General features: G+C 42.5%; 1 protein-coding gene across 1 annotated transcript in view; it reads left to right on the top strand.

Annotated features, from left to right (window-relative positions):
* The first annotated feature begins 1,313 nt into the window (after positions 1-1,313).
* The window catches only part of VAV3 (vav guanine nucleotide exchange factor 3), a 175,577-nt gene continuing 157,716 nt past the window's right edge, over positions 1,314-19,174 (top strand). The window contains exon 1 of the mRNA XM_072867909.1: positions 1,314-1,589. Within this exon, the coding sequence (XP_072724010.1) occupies positions 1,386-1,589 (204 nt within the window). The 5' untranslated portion in view covers positions 1,314-1,385. The remainder of the gene's footprint in view (positions 1,590-19,174) is intronic.

Here is a 19,174-nt window from a genome sequence, read left to right as displayed (position 1 = left end):
GGATCCTTGTTATTTTCTGAGGGCCACGTTTTTCTTTTTGGCTGATTGCAGTGTGAAGTGGTGAGCTGCCCTGTGGCATGTTCTGTGGCCCTGCACTCATGATCCAAAGTTAATACCACTGTCTGCTCAGGAAAATGCCTGGAATAGCAGACATGTCACCTGTTTTAAAAAATAAAAAAAATGAAGCAGCATTTTAAGCTTACTGAAACGTGCAAATCACTTGCTAGGCTTCAGTTTCTGAAATAAATTCCCAGAACTTTTGTATTCATTCTTTCAGAAATTATTAAAAGCATTTGTGGGATTATTCTGAGCTCAGAAAGCAGCAAGTGTCAGGCTTTTAACAGAGGAGATGTGAAAACCGGGGACAGTTGTGGGCCATCCTGAATAGTCACGTTAGGTTTTTGCTGTTAGAAGGCTTTCTCACCCTGGACTGTGGGGTTTTTTCCCCTATAAATTACCCATTAATGGTACTTTAAAAGTGTTGGGGCTTTTTTTTCTTTTAATGAATGCTTTAATAGAGGAGAAAAACAGTTTTTGTATCCTTTTAAGTGAATTTGGTTTTTTTTTGAGAAAGTAAGTTTTCAGCACTGCTTCAGAAATCAAAAGGAAATAATAGCTTTTGAGATGCAGATGCGGAGGATATTGTGAACTCTGGGGTTTGTATTGTCTATTTTTGGAGTCTGTCACCTTTAGTAACTTAAAATAACTTGAATATTTTTTTTTGAAGTTGCCTGAATGCTTGTTGTAAGCTGTTACTTTTTTTTTTTTTCCCCGAACTTAATTAAAGTGCAAATAAAATTCACGTCAGTTAGTGCAAAATGTTTTGGGGGAGAACGGAGGGAAACCAACGCTATGCCATGATATATTCTCTATCATTTCTAGGAAGAGAGAGGCATCTTTCATAACGCCTGACAGCTTGCTGCTGCTTTGACCTCTTCTGAGCACTTAGCCGTTTCCTTAGCGGACGGATAAAGACCGAAAATAAACCAGAACACAACGTTATGCCATTTTGTACACCCGCCTGTTACAGCTGCGTCTGGTACACCGCAGGCGCTCTCTTTCTGCCATCTCAGGTGTGCTGCGAGAGCGAACGCGAAGAGCCCCTCCCTTCACGGACCGGCCTTCCAGAGCCGCCCGGGGAGGGCTGGAGGCCGGCGGGGCTGGGCCCCGCGAGCGGGGCCGCCCCGGCTGCCCGCGGAGGCGCGGGGCCAGGTACCGGGCGCGGGCGCCCTGACGGCGGCCGCCGGGGCGGGGGGGCGGGCGGGGCCCGCCTCCGGGGCGGGCGCGGACACGGGGGCGGGCCGGGCCGGCCGCGGTAGCGGCGCCGGCGGCGGGAGGGCGCAGCAGGGTCGCCGCGGCCGCAGCATCGCGGCGCGGCGGCGGGGATGGAGCCCTGGAAGCAGTGCGGGCAGTGGCTGATCAGCTGCAAGGTGCTGCCGCCCAACCACCGGGTGACCTGGGACACGGCCCAGGTCTTCGACCTGGCGCAGACGCTGCGCGACGGCGTCCTGCTCTGCCAGCTCCTCAACAACCTGCGCAGCCACTCCATCAACCTCAAGGAGATCAACCTGCGCCCGCAGATGTCCCAGGTGCGACCGCGGAGCCGCCGCGCCCCCCGCGCCCCTCTGCCCGCGCGCGTGTGTCCGCAGCGCCCCGCGCCGCGCGCGGGGTCTCCGCGTTCTTTGTCTGCGGCTCCTGGCGGCGCGGAGCGGCCCCGCGGGCGCGGAGCGGGAACGGCGGCGTACGGGAAGCTGGACGCGGCTGCCGCCTGTCTCCTGCCCGCAGCCTCCGCGCCCGGCGCAGGTCCCCGCCGCCGCTGCGGGGGGCTCGGTCCGCGGCGGGTCTGACCCGGAGCGGCCCCGCAGCGGGGCAGCCCCCGCCGGGCTCCTTCCCTGCGCGGTGCGGCCGCCCGGCCCGCGGGCTCGGCGCGTCCCGGGCGGTGGGAGAGGGCGCGACCGAAGCTCCGAGCTGGCGGCTCCCAAAACCTCCTCGAGGGCTCGTTGCCTGCAGCGGGAGGCGGTTTGGGCGGGAGCCCGCAGAGCCCCCCCCGCCGGGACCCGCACGGGCCCCTCACATCGGGGCGGCTGTGCTGAGGAGAAGTTCCCTGCAGTAGTCCCGGAGCCAGCAGTTTAACATTTCTGCGTACGTTAATATTTAATACGAGCAGTTTACAACACGAATTGACCTCTTGCTTCTAGTTTTTCTGGATTTACCTCGGTACGTGAGGGGGAGGGAGGGCGAAGGGACCGGGAGCTTGGGAAGCGAGGACGGAGGGAAGGAGCAGGGACGGTGTGGTTGGCACTGGGAGGGCGGGACGGCCTGGCTGGGGGAGCGGAGCCAGCCTTGTCCGGCGGAGGCATGGGCAGGGGGCAGGAGGGGAAGGGGAGGCCTGGAGGGAAGTGGGCGAGAGGAGCGACACTTGTCAGCTGGCCTTTGCATCTACTTCTGCGACCTGTGAAGTTGAATGTTAAAGAGCGATTAGTAAGGAGAAATCGTGTTCTTGATAGCTGGCTGCCTGTGTTTTAGTACCTTTTTTTCTTTAGACTCTTTTATATTTCGCTTTTTAAATTCATATTTTGGTTAAATAATAATGAAACGTAATTCCAAATTCATCCCTTTTAAAATGCATTTTTTACTTGGGACTGATGTTTTGTTGCTGTGCCTCATAAAGCTGGTTTCAGACCTCGAGATAAGATTATATTAATAATTCAATGAGAAGAGGTTCTATATATACATGACTTCCTGTCACAGCTTCGCGTACACCTATGCCTCTGCAGAGAGGGTGGCAGCCAAGCAGATGTTGTCTGAAAGGAAACTAAACTTCTAAGCCTTTCATGTGTTTTAAAACATTGAGAAATGGGTACATTGTAACATTTCAGTGTTATGATTCTGTTTTAGATTTGTAGGAGTGAGACTTGCCACTGGTGTTCAGGGCACCGCCAAAAAGCAGTGCTAGTGAATTATACTTTGTGAGGAATGTTCTTTGTCCATGTTTACTCACAAAGCCAGTTATTGTCTTTCTTTTTAATTCCTTTTTTTAGCAGCTATGTTTTACTACCAAGGGGACATTTTCTGTAAGCCTACGGTGCAAAAAGGGGAAAAAAGTATCAGGTATATTTCAACTAGTCAGAAGGAAAACTCCCGGACCCTTGTACTAGATGTGAATAGTATAAAGGCGATCCCCGCGTACTTGAGAGCTCGAGTGCCTGCTTGAATCGCCTATGCAGAGGCAGTACGTTATCTGAGTGATGGAGGGGTGCAGAGGGTGGGCTCCTCCGAGTGGAGGAAATCCAGATAAGTTCGCTCTGCACCATTCAAACTCTGTGAGCGTTTGAGGACTTGCTAAACTGTACCGGAGCCCTGGTTTATGTTTTCATTACAGTTAGACTGATTGCTTCCAAACTGACCCTTTTTCAGTTTAGCTTGCAGAACTGTAAATACTTTGCATATGAACTGTTGGAAATGGTTTCTTGCCCTGCTTATAATGGGTAAGAAGTATGGCAACAGATTATCTTTTTTTTAATGAACTGGAAAGGTGTCCTCATGATATTACACAGTATTTTCTGGATAGCTAACTCATTGAATCAACCTCAATTAGAGATGAATATTGCTTGTGTGGACCAATATTACTTAATTTTATTTTTGATGAATTAAAACCATGGTGGTCTCCTTCTGTCTACTAAAAATAAGTATCAAAATGCTCTGCTGTCTTCTTTCTTAGAGCAGGTTTGGGAATCAAGGTTAATATTTATTTGTGTTTGAACTGTGGATTATAATTGTAGATCTTGGATTACTTATAATGCATATTTTGAACTTGAGCTTTATATGTGTATAATATAGCTACTGGAATTGTTTCACAGCTACGACGATTGCCTCCTTGTCTGTGTGTCTGCTGTATGCCTGAGGAGCCTGTGCTCCACGGTGCTGCAGACCACTCTTTCCAGTGGTGCATTTCTGCCCTACGCTGATTTCACCCTTGAAATAGGGGGAACTATTGCTGGATCAAAACCTATAATGGATAACTCTACACAGCATTAAATTTATTGGGAATGTTACCTTTGCTTTCTGCAAGATCAAGACTTGGCCATCTTGGTGAGGTTCTGTGGGGTTTAATGAAAAGCCTCTTGGAGGAGACACTTTCTGCTGGAAAGGATCACTCAGTGAAAATTTCAGAAATTGTTATTAAAAATGTAGTAGATTGAAATTCTGCAAGTTGCTTGTAGTTTGCTGCTAAGACTGTAAAGAGCACTTAGCAATAACTTACGCTGAAGTCTCAGAGGCTTGAAGATTATTCATTTGGTGAGATCTACTTGAAGTCTGCAGAGTTGAGCCCTAAATCATGAGTTTTGTCAGAATAATACTTGTCAGTAAACTAATACATTCGCTGCATCATAGGATCTCAGGGTCTTGTAGAAACATTAGCTAACTCTCCTGTTCCTTGTGGGGTAGGGATTTAGAGACGTTGGAGGCATGGGGTGCCAGAGCAGAGTTGGCATTAGTATGGAAGTTGTCTTGGCCGCTGACTGCACAGTCTGCCTGAACATGCTGCTGTGTCTGTACCACTTATCTGAACCGTTTGAACCTCATGTGGCCCCTTATCTGTCATCTTCTAGAATCAACCTGCAGCTCCCGTACTCCCTAATCTGATGTTGTTTTCTGCCGCAAATCTTAGAATGGCTCAGGGGATTCTTATTGCACAGTTTTTGAGCAATGAAAACAGAGAATGAGAAGGGTGGATGAAGGCTTCATGAATGGGCCTTGTGGAAGGCAGGCTGCATGATTTTAGCCTTGTCTCTTACTGCTTTTGACATTTGTCAAGCCTTTCTCTAAGAACCAAGTTTTCATGTCTTGGGGGCTAGTTTGACATGCAGCAGCGCCAAGGAACAGGAAAGTGAGAGACGGTGCCTCAGGCAGACCTGGGAGTAGATGTCAGGCCTCTGACATAAGAGAGTCAAGTCTCTGCCATTTTGTTACATATTTATCTTTTCAGAATGAACGTGGCAGATCAGACGTGAGTGACACTCATCAGCTTTGCTCAGTAGACCTTGGTAACCCCTTAAAAGCTGCATCAAAAGTGCAGAGGGGTTGTGACGGATGCTGCTGCTTCAGATGCCACTTTTTGTTGGAGCCTCGTTCAGTCAAACAGGAGCACTGTTGCTTTGCTGTGTAAGCACCCGACTGCTGCCGGCTCTTGGAGCAGGAATAGAAACTGAGACTGGTGATGCTCAGCATTGCAACACAAACACGTGCTTGACCAGATGGCAGCGGGTATGTTCTCTTTTATAGGCTGGCTAGCACGGGGAGCTGCATGCCTTTGTCCCACCGCCAGCCACGCACCTTGTGTCACAGCTGTTCTTGTGGATGGGCCGTTTTATGCATTTGAAATCCGTGGATTCAGCCCCCCTACCTTTTTGGAGATAACAATGCCTGTGAAAGAGAAATGTCTCAGTGGTTTTAGATTGCAAAACATTGGGTTTAGAAGCTATTTGAATGCCTGCTGTTTTCATCTGCATTTCTGTATGTTTATGAAAATATTTATATTTGGTTAGTGGAAGTTGTCCTTTGAAGAACAGAAGCTGATTGAGTCAGTTACGCTTTCCAGAAAGTAAGCCTCGGATATAAAAGTATAAACTTTGCATATATAAAGGACGAGCAGTGTTGTCCCTTTGCCAATGAATCTTCCACCTCCGGGTTGCCAGCTGAATGCTGCCTAACTCCTGTCTGAGAAGCTGGCATGTCTTAGTGCTAGGTCCCCTGTGAAAAATTACATATGGGCTTTGTATGAGATTGGAAACTGTTGGGTTCAGGGACATTCATTTCCAGGTTTTTTTCACTGTGACTGAATGGAACAGGAGAGTGTTGGCTCTATTAAGAGCTCTTGTGTCAAGGCCCAAAAACACTTTGCTGTTTGAACTCCCACGAGCTAACAATGTTAGTTGTTATTTTCAACCAGTGCATGTGCCATCAGGAAAGGAAATTTGAAAGGCGGATCAAATAATGTGTTTTGGCCTTTAACTGTAGGGGAGTCTGCCTGGATCAGACTTGAGAGTTGGTGTTGTGAAAGTGGTCTTATTGCAGGCACCATGCGAAGAAGCACTAAACCTTGCAGCTCCTGGGAATGGAGCTGGAAGAGGGGATGTGCTAAATGAATTGCAGAGATGTGACTGGTATGCTGGTGCGTTGCAGGGTTTCCCCTGAAGTGTAGCACCGGTGCCTGGTGACAGTGAGACGGAGGATGGAGCACTGCAGCTCAGCACCTGTGTCTTCCATGGGAGCTGTTCGCTGTAGCAATTCAGTTTCCTCAGATGCTGCCTCTTGGCAAATGTAGACTGGTGAAAATAATAAAAATAGAAGTGATCCATAACAGAGTACTAATCCTAATGTTTAATCATAATCATACAAGAACTTAAATAATTTATCACCAGAAATATAAAACCTAAACCAATGGATTACGATGGATTTGCAGATGATGTCATCTGTTTAATGCTTATCTTTTATCTTTAATACTTTGCAAATTAGTTTTGAAATGGTTTTTGCAAGGCATTTAGTTAACTTATGAGAGATTGCTAAACAGGAAGGCTGCACTTAATGCAATACTGGCATGGGAGTTTAGTAAAGGGGATGTTGACATAGATTAATAATAAAAATAACTGTTTCCTATTATTCTAATAAAAATAAACAAAATATCCCTCACTTTGTATTAAAAGTTCAAATGTTTTCTAATTTTAGGGAGTCACTTTTTTTGGTGTGACCATGTAGACCAAAGGAAGTTCATTATCTTTGTCATCCACATTATATTTTGGTGTGGCAGCTAAGCTTTTGAGCAGGAGTTTATTTTTCTTGGTTACAGTGGTATCAGGTAGCCTCAGGATGTGGGTGTGCCGAGAGACATACCTTTCCCTTTCCTCTGATCCTGCCCTTGGCGTGGAGCTTCCCCATCCCCCACAAATGATAACCATGTTCTGCCCCTAACTCCGTGAGCATGTATGCCACCTCTGCAAGCTTCCCGCAGGTGGGTACGCTCCCCCCTGCTTTCCCCCATGCGTGCCTCCCCACAGCCATGGCGCTTGATTTTTTTCCTTCCAAATTTTAGCCTAGGAGAGCATGCCAAATGTCAGGGTATCAAACTTCGTGTGCCACGTGGCTCTGCAAAGGAGGAAATGGGACTTGTCTCGACTCTGCATGTTATCGAAAAGAGAGAGTGGGATGTGAGTGGATGTGCTGACCTCTGTGCATGAGGATGTGAGTTAGGTCTGGGATCTTAGGAGGGACCAGATGAGCTGAATGAGAAAATAAAAGGGATTTGGAGTGGTGCTTGTGGCCCTTCCCAGGAGTCACGGGCTATCAGTAATCTGTTTTCCTTGGGCAGAGAGATCTTTGAGAAAACTAGTGTGCAAAATAACTCATATTCTGTGTTTGCTTGTTACGTTAGGTGCTGGGTTAGTGAGTTAAGGAAGTACCACAAAGACACATTTAGATTAATACAGTTTTTCTGAAACTGCAAAACTTCTTGGGCTTGAACAAGAGTTTGGGAACTGGTTCAATTTTTATAAGGGTGTAGAAAGAAGAAATGTGTGCAAAAAAACCCCCATCTTTTTGAATGATTTAAAACTGACTGTGTATATTTAATGTAATTGTTTTAAAAATATTTTTTTGACTTTTCAGTTTTTTTCAATCCCTTTGCTTACTTGCTGGTACTTCCAATCCACTAAACGTCTTTACCGCATTTAACTTTATTTCCATGATTCATCTAAATGAAAGCTGCATTGGCCATAAGATATATCCCTAAGATGTATTATCCATAAAAGATGTATTTATCCATATGTATGTTATATATACATATGCATATCTTAAACATGTTGGACTTGGTAAAGTATTTTGAACAAGTATTTGTTCAAAGCAAAACCCTACCATGACCTCTATGCTTTGTGCTAGGAAAAGCAACTGACAAAAAAGTAGTGACCCATTTTTTCTAGGTAATTCTTCTTACCTTAAGAAGATGGAGAAAATAATATTGAAAACTGATGTAATGATTTTTTTTTTTTATTCACATTGATTCTTTTAGTTGGGGGGGGAAGGGAAAACTGCGTTTGTAGTGTACTGTAAAGCTTATTTTACATACTATAATATAGCTACATACTAAAGCTATATTTATCATACAGTTGTTAAATGCAGCATATGTATCTTGCCAAGAACTGTCTCAAATGTCCTCTCCTGCACAAAATTTTAGTATGCTGGAAGCTGTCTAATGCATTAACAGGAAAAATATTCGTACTGGTTTCTCACAGAGGCTATAGTGTGTGCCAGCAGTGGATAATTTAAATTAATGTCTGTGTGCGGCATGCTGCTGTGTCGTGTGGGAGAAGCCAAGTTATTTTCTGAGCCTTGTCTGACAAAGGTGGGAGACCTGTGATAGCGGCAAGTTGAAGGACTGCTTATGAAAAGAAACTAATAAATCAAAAGGGCTCAAGGGGAGAGATAAGGATATATAAGAAGAAAGCGTAAGAAGTAGGAGGAAACCATCAAAAGAAACAAATATGAACTAGAGAGAATGGTCAGGAAAAGTTGGGAAGCTGGATTGAAGGGGGTGTCAGCAAGCAAGACACTTAGGGATTTTGAGAGAGGACAGGAAAAATAATTTAAGATTTATCCCCAGATAAACATAGAAAACCAGTCTTGGATATGCTGTGTTATTCTTTAATGATGATGGCATTATCATTTAATGATGACATGCTGTTCTCAGTTATAACATACTGCCTTAGGACTGTGAGGTCCAGGAGGTTATTTACCAGGTTGCAGCACTACATATCAGGATGGGTTAGTACAATGCGTTGGTACAGTTTGTGCACTGGTGAGATAGAGGATCTTGGATTTCTTGCCCGCATCCTTCCCCCCCTCCTTTGAAGGTCAAAAGAGTTGATTAAGTTGTAGGTGTAAACATTACATTGTAGGTGTGAAGAAGGAAATATAGAGGGTAAGGAGGGAAAGGGCTGCAAGGTAAGGCAGCTGCTGGTGGGCAAGGAGTGAGGGGGAGGACCCTGAAAGGAGCGTGGTGGTGCGTCTGTCGTGGCCATGCCAGTGGGGACCTGGCAGCTCCTGAGCCTGGGCTTGACTGGTGTGGGCATCGGGGAAGAGGGTTAACTGGGAGCAGCAGCTAGCAGGCTGGCGAGAGGCATGGGCAGGAAGGACTTTCAGAACACAGTTTGATATTGGTAAAATAGAGGCAGGCAGGGAAAGAGACCGTTTTCTGCTGAAGTGATGTTGGCTCCCTGACCGGCAGCTGACCCAGAGGGGAATAGGACAAGTGCCTGTGGCTGCAAAGGAAACCTGCTGGAGTCTGCTCCCCTCTGTACAGGGGCCGTGTGCCGGGGGAGAGGGGAGCTCGCATCCAGACCTGAATGCGTCACTGCCTGTCACAGGCAGGGAAGTCCTGGCTCGTGCCCTGCACTGCACGGGTATCTCTGAGTCCAGAGGAAGATGTATTGTTTTACTAGGTCACTGACAATTTTATCTTCTTTAAGTTTTACTTGATATAGAGGCAGCAGTTTTTGAAGTTGTTCCTCCCAGTACAAAATTGTATCTGTAGTTCTTTAAAAACCAAACCAAACAAAAAACCCCATCAAAAACCTTTGATTTTTATTCTCCTTTTTATTGCTCCAAAACAGTGTTGCAGTACTTCCATATGATTCCATAATACTCCATAGCAATGTTTTCTACTACGTTACACCGTGTTATTTCAGTATTTCAAAAATTCTGTTTCACAGAGAAGTATGAATTGATGTATACTGTGTCAAATCAGCTATTAATTTTTTATCCTGCGCTTTCCAGTTTACTCAATCATCTGGAGCTACTTTTCTTTTGTCTTATTTTGCTTTGACAAGCCAAATTTAAGACTTCAGGCATTGTGAAATACCAGCTGTTTGCTAACACTTGTGATACGTAAAATGCAATCTGAACTGACATCTTTATAGTAAGGTTTTGAATTTTTATATTTAGGAGAAAGATCTTCCCTCAAAGCTCAGTGAATGCTATTGGCTCCAGTTCAACACACTGTCAAGTGAGAACATATCTTTTAGAAAAATATCAGTCAATGACCCTTTCTTTCATCCTGTATTAAATGACAATAGTGAATGTCTTGGTAACATGAAACACTGAAGGAGTATTAATAGGTTATTTGATTCTTTGTATATTCAGAACGTGAAACCTTAGTCACAAATTGTATAATATAGTGGTATTGTAGCAATTTGTATAAAAGCCACCCATCTACTATTTAAAACACTCTTGCAGACCTACACGTATGAACTAATGTAATCAGGAAAATTAAGTTTAGCTGTCTTGTATTACAATCCAAAATATTTTGGGCCTGTAAATTGCCTTTACTTTCAATCAGAATTTTATTTTATAATTGGTTAGTAGGGATTCAGTTATCTGTCATTAGCCAGTTTTCACTAGTTTCATCCCTCTAAAAATCACTTGAAAGTTATTTTAAATTATATCGAGAATATGGTATGATTGTCTTGCAGAAGCAAACAAAGTGTATATTTGACGTTGTTGCTATAATCAAATGTTTTCCAAAAAACCCCAAAACATAAAGCATTTTTTAAAGCATATTTCTAACTGGTAAAGCTTAGCAGGACAAGATGATTTGTATTTCCAAAATCCTTAGATATGCCCTTTAATCCTTGATACCATCAAATTTACCAATTTGTTTCTGAGTTATATAAGGGTATGTACAGTATAATCTATACTTAGGATACTTTGTACCATTGCTTGTTCCTACGTTCACATAGCTTCAACATGGAAAGAAGCCTTGCAGTCAACTAAAGCAGAATGATTAGAGCTTGACCCTTGAAAATTTTGACTGTCAAAGCAGCCTCACTTCACTGTTGTGTAGGAAATCTGATGGTAAAAACATTTAATGCATTATTTTGTGTGTCCACATTCTAAATTAATACTGTAATAATGACAGCATCCTCATAGCCTGTGTAATTCCTTGTGTTTGCTTGCATGTTGGCAGTCAAGATTTAAATTTAAACTTACATGCTCCAGTGATTGACTTCAAATTTCCACCAACTACTACTCCATGTAGCAGTGATGCCTTATATCAGCTGATGGCCATGTTATTTTTCCTTCTGAATTCCTCGGGATCTGTGAGCAAATATGTCTGATTCCAGCCATATTTAAAGGTTAAAGGTAGATGGAGGACCACACCTTCACTGCACTAATGTACCTGTCAGATTTTAGGTGTCTCTGGATGGATGTATGATGATGATATAGTCCTACCATGCGAACTGTAACTCAGCGTAAACACTCGTTAATCCTACTTATCTCTGTATATCAAGCTTTGAATTTGTTTTTCCTGGAGAATAAGTAGAAAGTAGACAACACCAGAGAGAATGTTCAAACTATTGCTATTGCCTGTGGCTCCTTTTACTCTTGAAATAGAAAGACTGAGACTCTCTGAAGTGCCCTTGCAGGCTGCTGCCTTTGGGTTCATGGTCAGTTGATGTCTGGTTGGTTGAAAAGGGATTTCTGCCAAGCTTTAAAAACCTAACTTGTATTTAGGCAGATATTTTGAAAACCTCTTCATGCTACTTTGCGGCTCAAGTTTTGCATTTCACAGAAGTACGAGTTTTGCTAAACTGCACCAAGTTGCGTGAGGAAACATTTAAGTTTCACTTTCTCCTAGTGGTTTACTCTCCATGTGTGTGCACAAAGTGACACAGGACTTCAGGTTGTGTCACATACTTCTCTGAATTGGCAATTGCTTATTTTTGAACATTTTTGAAAATACCTGCTGAGCTTTGATTTCCCACCTTCCTTTTCTCTTATTTTTTGTGGATCTCACGTTTTGGGATGCTTGGTATGAAGTAATAGTTTTTGGGCCTTACCCCAAGGGCTCGTTTGGGGGATGTGTGTGTCCTCTTGGGGCTGTTGGGTTCTAGGGAATTCCTAGGGCATTTTTTAAAAGTTGAGAATATGTTAAAACCTTAATTGGCCTTTAACAGGTGTGTAAATGAACTGAGGTTTTATGGGAGTCCTAAATGTGGTTTACCCAAGCCATTTTGTTTTGAGTTCTGCCTGTCCCTGTTATGTCCTGATCCTCTTTTTATCCATCACAAAGAGGGCAATGTGAATTTACCCACTGCTGTGCCTCGATGTGTATCACTACAAGTAGTCATGAGAAAGTTATTCAGGGTCTGTGTTCATTCAGTTTGCAGTTGCGGCTGGCAGCACTGAATATGGTGATGCATCTTCTCTGTGGATTGTGCCGAGGCCACTAATTTCACTGTAAAGTATGCTGAACTGATGGCAATCTTTGTAAAAGCTGAGGTTTAACTCCACGTTTGTTGTTCTCAGTGATGCCTTTGAGCGATATGGTTGGTTAGAAGGACTGTGCCTCAGAAAATGCTCGTAGTGCTGTTGCAGGTTTTATGAAGTGTTATGGAAATGACTCCAGAAATCCTATTGGAATGCGTCTATAGTTGTATCAGAGTCCTATAGATTTCCCTTCCTGCTGAAGACCCTGGTAAATTGATTAGCTGAGATGAAAGCCTTTGCTGACTGGGACCCGCGTGATTTGCATGCGAATACAGACGTGGTGATGGGAGAGGGTGCGGATGTAGGAATGGCTGAGCTATGCTGGGAACAGGGGAGCTGCTCTTCACGAGAAGCTCCTGAGCAGCAGACTGGAGCACGTTTCAAATTTGTGTGTCTTCCCAGCTATAATTGCTCAGATTCATGGACCCCTGGGGAACCTGCTTAATTTAAACTATCTGCATTCTCTTTTCTGAGAATTTAGGTTTTTGTATCTTATAAGCCCCATAGCGCCTCACGTTATTTCAAGAGCACAAAGCTCTAGCAATAATAAAGGTAATGTGAATTATTCTTTAGTGTTAAAAATACCTATTATGAAATAAAAAAAAATCCCCGCAGTTGTGTGTGGGATTCCCAGTTACAATGACATAGTATTCCTGGAGTGTTGGTTGGTGGTTTTTTTGTTGTTGGTTGTTTGTTTTTTTAAGAAATTGTAAGTTGTTTGCCATGGCTAATGGGAGAAACATAAAACAACTGCTAATTAAAAAACTCTTGAAAGAAGAGGAAGTGTATTTTGTAACATTGTCTCTTAGCACACCTTGCTAGGAATAGGCCTGAGGAGTAGATCCTTCTTCCCTCAGTAGTATAACAGTGGCCGTGAATTCATGTGGCCTCTGATTAGCAGTGAACAAAGGCCGAGATGTTCTCCTTTGGGGCAGAACTGATGTTTTGGTGGGGTTTCTCAGTGTAGGTCTACTGATGGTTGTTGTCATGTTAATTAAGGACTTGGTCTTTCTGGCTCAGAACTCATTGCCATTTCTATGCTATGGGAGGGCAGGCGTGGGGAATGGCTCTCAAGTCTTAAAAATGGTTTTCAAAATTCATGGCTCCACATGCAGGACCACAAATATATTTTGCAAAACCATTTATGTTTGGAAATATGACTCCTGAGTGATGTATCTTTTTCATTCCAGTGAGGAACAGTGATTTCATCTAACGTTGTTGATAAAATTTGTGGTGGAGCAGTTCTACAGGAAAATGAGTCCTCAAAAGGTTTTGCAGGAATGCCATTCTTGGGAGACATTCTTTAAACTATTTGCAGAAGAAATGCAGTAGTATTTAGCTTTTCCTGCTTTGTACTGAATATCATTAGAGTTTGACCTCAAAATCCACTGTTTCAGTAAAGTCATGTTAAAGTTTAATGGACTTAAAATGCCTTTCTTCTTGATTTGAAAGAGCAGCAGATTTTGAAATGTTAGGAATTCTGTAGGATATTTCATTTTCCTGTCAGCTCTGCTAGTGACAACCTCTTTTCAGTTTTCCCTGTTTCTCACATTTTTCTACCTTGACTAAGGTGGCTTGATCTCATCTGTTGTGCCCAGAAACCCAGACTGCTCTGTGATTAGTAAGAGGTATTGCTCTGACAGGTCTGGGCTTTTTTTAAAATTTTTTTTTTCTTTCCTTCCTTCTTGTCTCTACTTCTCCCTTGTTTTGACTCATCTCAGTTCTGCAGCTTGTTCTGTGCTTGTGCTCTCTCCTCTCAATCTGGATTATATTACTTTCACCTTCTCTATTTGCTTTCCCCCTCCCCCGGTATTTTCTTCTCCCTCCAGTGCATCTGTTTCCTCTTTCACTTCTTTCCTGATGCTCTTTCTTCCTTTCAGCTGTTTTCCCTGCCCTGTTGTCTTCACTGTTCCTGTTGGCCTCATCCCTCTGCAGATCCTCTGAAATCTGTTTCCTACATGGATGAGAGCGCGTCTCCTCCGGAAGCTGCTTCCCGTGTAGGTGAGAGTGCTGCGCAGGAGGGCTCGAGTGGAAGTTACGTTTTTAGGACCAGTGAACACAGGGCTTTCAAGGGACCAGACAGTGCTTGAACAGCAATCACATGTTGGGCTGTTTTAAGCTGCTTTTCAGTGACTACTTATTGTAAATGGTGATTGCTTTGCTTTTACCCATTATTTTAAAAATTTCTGCCTCCTTCCTGTTGCAGTCAGAGGTTTCCAACATATGTGAGCGCGTCCCCAAAATTGTTTTGCTGCTTGCTGCAGCTGATGGGGCAGACCACTGTAGTGGGGAGCAATGAGGATGACAGTCAGTGCTGGGAGTCTGCAGGGTGAATCAGCCACTGATGCTGGACACTTGTTTTTTTCAAAGGCAGTATCACTTGATTCCTGCACTTCCCACCAACCTCTGGAGGTTTGAGCCACCACGGCAGTGCTTGAGCAATCTTTTTCTGGGGTTGTGTCCCGAGGCAGCAGGTGGGGATGGGAATGGTAGTTATTTTTAACCACTTTTCAGATAGATTATCTATGTTGCTTGCAAGGCAGAAATAGCCAGCATGCTCCTCCTGTGGCTCCCTTGTGTTGGGCATCAATCTCCATGGCTTCTTTCTCTCTCTTTCCAGTGAGCTCCACTCACTCTTCAGGGGCTGATAGACATGATAATTTTATTTCTGCTTCTCAGGCTGGAGGTGAGAGGACTATTTACACGCAAAGTGAACCAACCACTACAACTAAGTATCTGTATTGTGAGATAAAAGCATTTGCAACATGATGGTGTCCCTGAGGGATTACCTTGATAGCTAATGGCAACTATAAATCAGGTTAGATGGAAATTTAAGAATAACTTTATCAGAGATTACTTAGAAACTCTTTTTTATTTTATTCAGACTACAGTTTGTTTCTTCAGGTTTCTGGAATTTTGCTTGCTTTCTGCGGATGGACACAGTCTTTATAGGCCTGGTATAATTCATAGGCATCGCAGGCAGAGAAGGAGGCGATGCCACCAAAGTCTGTGGACGTGCTGCAATTGAAAGCTCAGTATGGTCAAGGCATAAATGGTCAGTAACCGTCCTGTAAATAAGCACCTCTTGTCTTCATTTGTTCACATCATTTCTCCCCTTGTGAGGGTGAAGCAGTTCAATATTACCATTTGAGAGGTTTTTTTTTTAAAGGTTCTCATGGGACTAAATTAAAATTTTGTCATGCAGTTCTTGGTTTAATGGAAAACATGTATTTGAAGAATAATTATTGACACACTCATCCTACTATGCTGTCTGGTTTTATGGTTTCATATCATTTGAAGTACTAAAGCAGTTTTAAACTCTTTGTTTCATGATGAGATACTGATGAGAACTTAATCCAGGTCAGTGATTTTTTTTACTTCAGTATTGGATCCTTCATAGCTTCAGAATGATTTGCCTCACATGCCCCTTTGGAACTGAAATATGCTGCTGGAAAGGAGGTGTCTTTTGCTTAGTTTTCTGGTTGCATTGATGGTTTCCATCATTAAAGTTTTCCATTGTAAAGTCTGCCCCACTCTTTTATGCTTCCTTCAACTTTATTCACTTTCATAGTGTTGAGAGTGATTTTTAACTAGGGAAATTCCTTTAAAAATTTGTTGTACTCTAATTTAGTCATATTCTTTTCCAGCCATTATTGTGGCTCTGTATTCACTTATTGATGTGCTTAGTCTTAGAAGTCTCCATCTGTGCAGGACAAGAGTGACTGTGCTGTTTTCCTTCTCTTATGGGGATGCTGCCCCTCCTGTATCACCTATACCTTTAGCCTGTTTCACTGAATTCCCGATGCTTGCTTCTGTGAAGTTTTCTCATTTTCAGTACAGTTCCCTTTTCCTGTAAACAAACATGTTAGGTGTGGGCTATGACATTGTGAAGGTATTTCTGCATTTTGGGAAGTAATGCTGTACCCTAGTCTGTGCCTGACATTTTTTTTTTTTTTTAATATTATTGATTGAAAGTTTGTTAATGTCCCAAGGGGAAAGTAAGCTAGAGCTCTTGAGTGGCTACAGATTCACTGGAAGGACGCATGATGACCAAATACTTTGTGGGTCTTTCTGTCAACATTAGAAAAATTATTTTGGTTTTGTCTACTCCCTTGGTATTAATGATAACACATTGTTGCTTGCCTTAGGATGATTAAAACTTTCTTTGGAGGTAGAAGTCTTCCAAGAATTAGACAGAACAAATCAATGAATGGCAGATGTTTCCTTTTTTTTTTCCAGCTGGCTTTGAAATGGGTATGATTTTTTTAATCATCAAACTTAAACTTTTCAAAACAATAGTGGCTGACAAAAAGGAGAAGTGATTTCTATGTTGTTGTGTTAGGAGATCCTTGGATTTCCTGTGCATGTTCTTCAATGTCCTCTATGGCATTCAAGAAATTACTACATTTAGCAGACAAACTGGGCAGTAACTTGACTTGCTTTGACAGAAGTGGAGGTAGGACAACTTATTTTTTACTAGTTCTCTGCAGCTGTCAAAAAAAAAAATCAGAAATACCCTCCAGTGGCAAGGCATACTGGTGTTAAAAAGGGAATTTCATTTGAACCAGAGGATCTAAGACTTATTTTCTACTCTAGCTCTCTGATGACATTACAGGATTGACCTACAATCTGTTATTTTCAGTAGCAATCATACTAATTGATCTCCCCCCAAAATGTGCTTTGAACTTATCTCAAAGGTTTTAAAAGTTAAAATCTGTTGAGGCTGAAACTATTTCCTGCTGGGTAGATCTAGTGATTTATAAAAATGAAGTAAAATCATCTGTTGTTACATTTATCATTTATTGCTTACATAGACTGATAAATATTATCCCTGATATTCAATGGATGTTTTTGCTTGTTTTTTACTTAAAAAATAAATTCCATGTAGAGAAGTTGCATCTCTTAACTGTGGTGTTGCTGTCGTAAGTGGATAGGGTGGACATAATAAAATATAGAAGGTGGACAGTTTATTAGTCCCCCTGCCATCCTTAGAGTAATTTTCTCTGTGAATTACAGAGAACAGACTTCTACAAACTTTAGTTTGCATTGCTTTATTGCTGGCAGTGTATACGTTTAACAGGCTTTAGCAGATGTTTGGATAACTTGTGTCTCCACAAGTTAGAGTGCTGCCCCTTTCTGCCCTGAGGAGACTTTTGAAGCAGGTGGGAAGGGTTGAGCAGAGCGGCTGTGGGAGAGTTTGCCAAGAACATGTAAGGAGATGCTTGCCTCCCGATGGGGTGGCCTCTGGCTGGTAGCGCATCTCGACACAGGTTTTGGTAGACCTGTGAGTCACGTTCAGAGGATCAGTCAGTTCGGTCAGTTGTGTGTGGCACAGCCGTGCTCAGCCAGGGAACAATGAGTCACAAACTTGTGAGTTTCCAGTCCTTGGTACAGAAAATACCCATGTAGCTGCTCTGGTGGTTTAATTTAGAGATGAAGGAGCAGTGCAAAAGTTAATTAGGCTGTATAATTCAGTTCTCTACTGTATACTGACTTCTAGCCTTTTTTTAAAAAACACTTATTGAGAAGTAGCATATTATTGTCACAAATGGAGAAATGCTAGTTTCTGCGAAAAGCAAACAGGATCTGAATACAAATATTTCCTGAATAATATAGCCACAAAACTACTTGCAAGGGTCTATTCTACTTGTTTCGCCTATTTACTCTCCTGCCCTTGTTTCACATAACCTCACTTATTCTGATCCATTCAAAAGGATGTGGCTGAACAATTTTTCTGTCTAGTTGTTCACACTATATTACCTTCTTTCAACAAACGGAACAAGTTTGCCTTTTGCTACAGGGGCTCCATGCTGCTATTCTGCTTATCTGACTTAAAGGCAAGAATCAGCCTTGCGGTATTATTGTGTCCGCTTGTCTGAAAATCATTCTTATTACTTCTCCTGTGCTGAGAACCATCTCCATAGAGAGGCAGAGGAAGATCTGACGTCGTTATAAATTCCCAGTTACAAATTGCATATATATTGATTTTGTTGTTATTTCTAATCTCCACCTGCTTTGTTGTCTCACCAAGCTATTATGGCTTTTAGAAGATAGTAACTGGTCCAGGATCATACTGTATTTTATTTAGATTTCATTGTATTTAGCTGAATAGTCTGTAGAACAAAATAATACTAAACAAAATCAGACATAAAACTAGGCTTCCTAGACAAAATCTAGGCTTCCCAGACATTCTCGCAGCTTAGCGCCAATGTTTACATTCAATATGTTATTTAAGAAAACACCTAAGGAATTGTTTGTGTTGATGTGATGTTCTGTTAGGCAAAATTTAGTAAGCTGAAGCCTGTTCAGAGGTCTGAAAGTATGTTACAGCAGCTGTTTGTATTGCTTTTGTATGTGTTCTTTTGTATAATAGGTTTAAAAAAATATTGGCCTACAGCTTGCAGGCAGGCAAATGCTTTCACTGTCCCTACATTATGTTGCTATGTTTTCCTTTAGGTATGCATCAGTGCCAAAACCAGTAATAGGTTACTGCTCATGCAGAACTTTTTCTAGCCATGACAAGAGTGACTGTTGACTTTTATGTAGATTTGTGCAAATAGCCAGTGTCTTGCTATGATTTTGGCGTGCCTTTCTAAACTTAATTTTGTTGATGACATTAAATTTAAGATGATAGGGATGTATTTATAAAACCATGTTAAATTCTGTGTTCTGCTAGCATACACTGTTGCTAAAATAGTAAATATTTAAGTAATTTGTTTTATATGTATGAGCACCTTATAATTTTAATAGGATTAATTTTATGAATAGAATAGGCAGGATCCAGCCCTCTTCACTAAGTTCAGAAGACTAGCAGAACACTGCGTGAGGACTTCCTGTGTTAGTGGTTCTCGGG

This window comes from Ciconia boyciana, chromosome 7 (genome assembly GCF_034638445.1).
Source record: "Ciconia boyciana chromosome 7, ASM3463844v1, whole genome shotgun sequence".
Taxonomy (NCBI): domain Eukaryota; kingdom Metazoa; phylum Chordata; class Aves; order Ciconiiformes; family Ciconiidae; genus Ciconia; species Ciconia boyciana.
This window is presented reverse-complemented; position numbering and strand designations above follow the sequence as displayed.